Source organism: Centruroides sculpturatus, unplaced genomic scaffold (genome assembly GCF_000671375.1).
Source record: "Centruroides sculpturatus isolate CEXI.00-Female unplaced genomic scaffold, Cexi_2.0 scaffold1540, whole genome shotgun sequence".
NCBI classification, from domain to species: domain Eukaryota; kingdom Metazoa; phylum Arthropoda; class Arachnida; order Scorpiones; family Buthidae; genus Centruroides; species Centruroides sculpturatus.
The window spans coordinates 91,754-95,264 of record NW_019385858.1 but is presented as its reverse complement, the minus strand read 5'-3'; the positions used below and the strand labels follow the sequence as shown (position 1 = coordinate 95,264).

Genomic DNA, 3,511 nt, shown 5'->3' with positions numbered 1-3,511 from the left:
AATCGAACACGTACAGTTTGACACGTGTTTGTGTTTAGGTGTAAGCAAAAGTTGTGTTACATGAACNAAGAAAATAAATTTGGATTTAAGCATTATTTTTTTTCCTTCTATGCATAATCACGTACACTGAATCGTTTTACTCGCGTATTTACTTATATTTTACGAGAGATCGATTAAAATGTATTTAAAATAATATAAATTTTCTTTTATCTTCAACATCTTTCCAACATTACTTATTTTATATATAAGAAAAGAGATCCGCTCACACTAAATGCATCTGCATGTGGGTGTTTTCTTTACTACCTCTTCAGTAGTTACAGTAGAAACACAGAAAAATCGTTATATTAAACTAGACCAAATTGTTTTCGTAATGCATGTTCATGCATTGTTTTTGTGGTGCAAGCGGCGTGTTCCTATTATATCACTTATTCTATGTATGTTCACTTTAACTAGTTAAGGGAAAGTATGGATTTAAATGCAATTAGTATAAACAATTCACTTTTGTTCTAAATATAAAAAAATCGAAGTTTTCTTAAAATATTTTCTTTTTTCCTGCGTAAAAAATAATTCTTATATAACTTACTTCAGTTTATCCGAAACACACCTTTTGGTACAGCGAAAATCGAGAACCGAGGCCCTCGAAAATATACGTACGATTCTAGATATCGAATGATATAAATAGACATAATGCATTTGGAGGACAAAAAGCTCGGGGTGTATTACGAAATTTAATACCGCTTCAGAGGCAGGCACATTAGCGAATTAATAAAGTAAATTGGCGGAAATTTAGAAGGGATTCCCTGCGAGAGAGCGCAAGTTTTCTGCTGATTACGATTTAGGATGTTGCCAGTAATAGAACACAAAATAAATACTTTTTTTTTTATATTAACCTCCTTATTGGGGTTATTCAGGGGATGAAAGTAGTAATAAGAACAACGGTATTATAAATAAAGTGTACGTTAATTAAACAATTAATCACTTAGTGAATGTATGTTAAAAGACGTCGAGGTTTAGGGATCGTTAGAGGGTGAGCGCAACAGTACTCTTTTTAAGATGTATATAAACTTAATTCAGTTTATAAGAGTAAAGGAAAAATTGCGTAGGAGTAACATTTTCAGAACAAACAAAACCTGTTGATGACGTCAGTATACGCCACTTGAAAATGGAGTTTTTGTCACATGACACATTACGTGTAAGATTTTCCTATAAAATGAAGCGATTTCAGCTCGTTTGACTAACTATTTTCTGTTCAAAGGTAAGTTTACTCTCAATGTAATTTAAATTCAATTTATCTATGTGACTTCGAAGTCTTTCTCTCTACTTCGAATAGGAGCATTATAATTGCTTGGAAAGGCGTCGTGCTACCCGAACTATAACGTTCGGTCTTCTATATACAGATTAATAAACAGTCTTCTGTCTTCGGGCACCCCAGACAAAAATTCTTATATTATTTTCTTATCATTCTTGTATTGTTACTATTTTTAAGGGATTCTGCGGGTCTAATGACTGTCCAGTCAAGTAACTTTTATTTTGGGCCACTATTAACTTCAATTTAGTAGTGTTTTTTCTCTGTATATAATAGTTTCCTGTTATAACTATATGTGTGTTTCTATTGTAGAATATAGATACTAATTTTATTTATTTATTAAAAATAAGTAATATTAATTAATCGTAATCTGTTGATATTATAGCAAAAAACGAAGTCACTATGATGAAAGGAATGTTCTCAACTTTCATTTTATCCTTCGTGTTGATGATGGTATGGAGTGTCCGTGCCGATTCGACCAATAGACCATATTATATTGACGAGTACTGCAGTAAGATACTTTTTNCAGTCTTCTGTCTTCGGGCACCCCAGACAAAAATTCTTATATTATTTTCTTATCATTCTTGTATTGTTACTATTTTTAAGGGATTCTGCGGGTCTAATGACTCTCCAGTCAAGTAACTTTTATTTTGGGCCACTATTAACTTCAATTTAGTAGTGTTTTTTCTCTGTATATAATAGTTTCCTGTTATAACTATATGTGTGTTTCTATTGTAGAATATAGATACTAATTTTATTTATTTATTAAAAATAAGTAATATTAATTAATCGTAATCTGTTGATATTATAGCAAAAAACGAAGTCACTATGATGAAAGGAATGTTCTCAACTTTCATTTTATCCTTCGTGTTGATGATGGTATGGAGTGTCCGTGCCGATTCGACCAATAGACCATATTATATTGACGAGTACTGCAGTAAGATACTTTTTTACTGTTGTTAATTAATATAAAAAGTGTAAAAATTTATATAAATTTAAAAAAAAAAAGTAATTTATTAATACCATTATTATAATAAAAACTCTTTTACATGTATAGGAGGAGACCGTTATTTATTTAAAATGTATAACCGACAATTGAAAATATGCATGTGTTTTCTATATTGTGACTTTCCTTACTGATCTCACTAATTATGACGTTTTTTACAGGTGTAAATGATCTCGACTGTTTTGCCAAATGTTTTAATAATACCGTTAGTTCAGAGGTAAAATATATTGTTTTATAAAATAAATAATTGAGAGATATTTTTAATAAAAACGTCTTTATTACCCCTAGAATCTGAACATCTTTTACAGTTGCCTTCGAAATCAGACCTCTGCAACAGGATCAGAAGAAATACAACAGTTTCTCTGTCAAACTGCCACACAGGAGGTAAGAAAAATTAATCTGTTTTCTCCATTATCTTTATCCAAGAACGTCCTCTCTGCTCCATCCCCTCTGTCCCGAATCCTTTCGAAAATATTTAAGTTATTTAGCTTTAAACTTTACTTATGCAACACTTTGTGGAATTTTTCTTTAATTTTCTTCACATAAAATTAAGTTATTCCTACAAATAAATTTTAATTATTTTTTGTAATTACATTTTTATAGCAGTTAAACGAATTTGATGATTGTGTACACCAAGAAATTATTCAGTCAGTTATTTTTCTTTTACAATTTGAGGTAAGTTTCTGATGCAAGTGTCAAGAATGAAAAGTAAAAATGCATTAACAAAAACAAAATTACAAATTTTATTTCTGTTTTTTGCAGTGTTGCATCTACCAAAGTTATTTCCCAGTTTTCAGTTTTATTTGCAATATTATAGGTTAACATTTTGGATTTTTGTTAACTGCATTTTCAGCGAAATTTTACGTATTTTAACGAAAAATGTATTAAATTTCTCTTTAAATTTAAATGTAATTCAAATATTTAAAAGAAAATAAATTTGGATTTAAGCATTATTTTTTTTCCTTCTATGCATAATCACGTACACTGAATCGTTTTACTCGCGTATTTACTTATATTTTACAAGAGATCGATTAAAATGTATTTAAAATAATATAAATTTTCTTTTATCTTCAACATCTTTCCAACATTACTTATTTTATATATAAGAAAAGAGATCCGCTCACACTAAATGCATCTGCATGTGTGTGTTTTCTTTACTACCTGTTCAGTAGTTACAGTAGAAACGCAGAGAAATCGTT

The 3,511-nt window shown here is 29.6% G+C and overlaps 1 protein-coding gene across 3 annotated transcripts; it reads left to right on the top strand.

Moving 5' to 3' along the window:
- The first annotated feature begins 1,168 nt into the window (after nt 1-1,168).
- Nucleotides 1,169-3,267, top strand: LOC111642562. Of its 3 annotated transcripts, none has more exons than XM_023388918.1 (6): nt 1,169-1,255; nt 1,692-1,817; nt 2,474-2,529; nt 2,601-2,696; nt 2,916-2,987; nt 3,075-3,266. In XM_023388918.1, the coding sequence occupies exons 2-6, from the start codon at nt 1,709-1,711 to the stop codon at nt 3,132-3,134; spliced, it is 393 nt and encodes a 130-aa protein (XP_023244686.1). In that variant the 5' UTR covers nt 1,169-1,255; nt 1,692-1,708; the 3' UTR covers nt 3,135-3,266. The 3 variants fall into 3 exon arrangements, with proteins under 3 accessions (XP_023244686.1, XP_023244684.1, XP_023244685.1); XM_023388916.1 differs by lacking the exon at nt 1,169-1,255 and adding an exon at nt 1,488-1,518 and having other exon boundaries at nt 3,075-3,267; XM_023388917.1 differs by lacking the exons at nt 1,169-1,255; nt 1,692-1,817 and adding an exon at nt 2,083-2,243 and having other exon boundaries at nt 3,075-3,251.
- The last annotated feature ends 244 nt before the right edge of the window (nt 3,268-3,511 follow it).

Coding starts and splice junctions, on each gene's coding strand:
- LOC111642562 (XM_023388916.1), top strand. Junction 2,530..2,600: donor ATAATACCGTTAGTTCAGAG/GTAAAATATATT, acceptor TATTACCCCTAG/AATCTGAACATCTTTTACAG. Junction 2,988..3,074: donor TTTTTCTTTTACAATTTGAG/GTAAGTTTCTGA, acceptor TGTTTTTTGCAG/TGTTGCATCTACCAAAGTTA.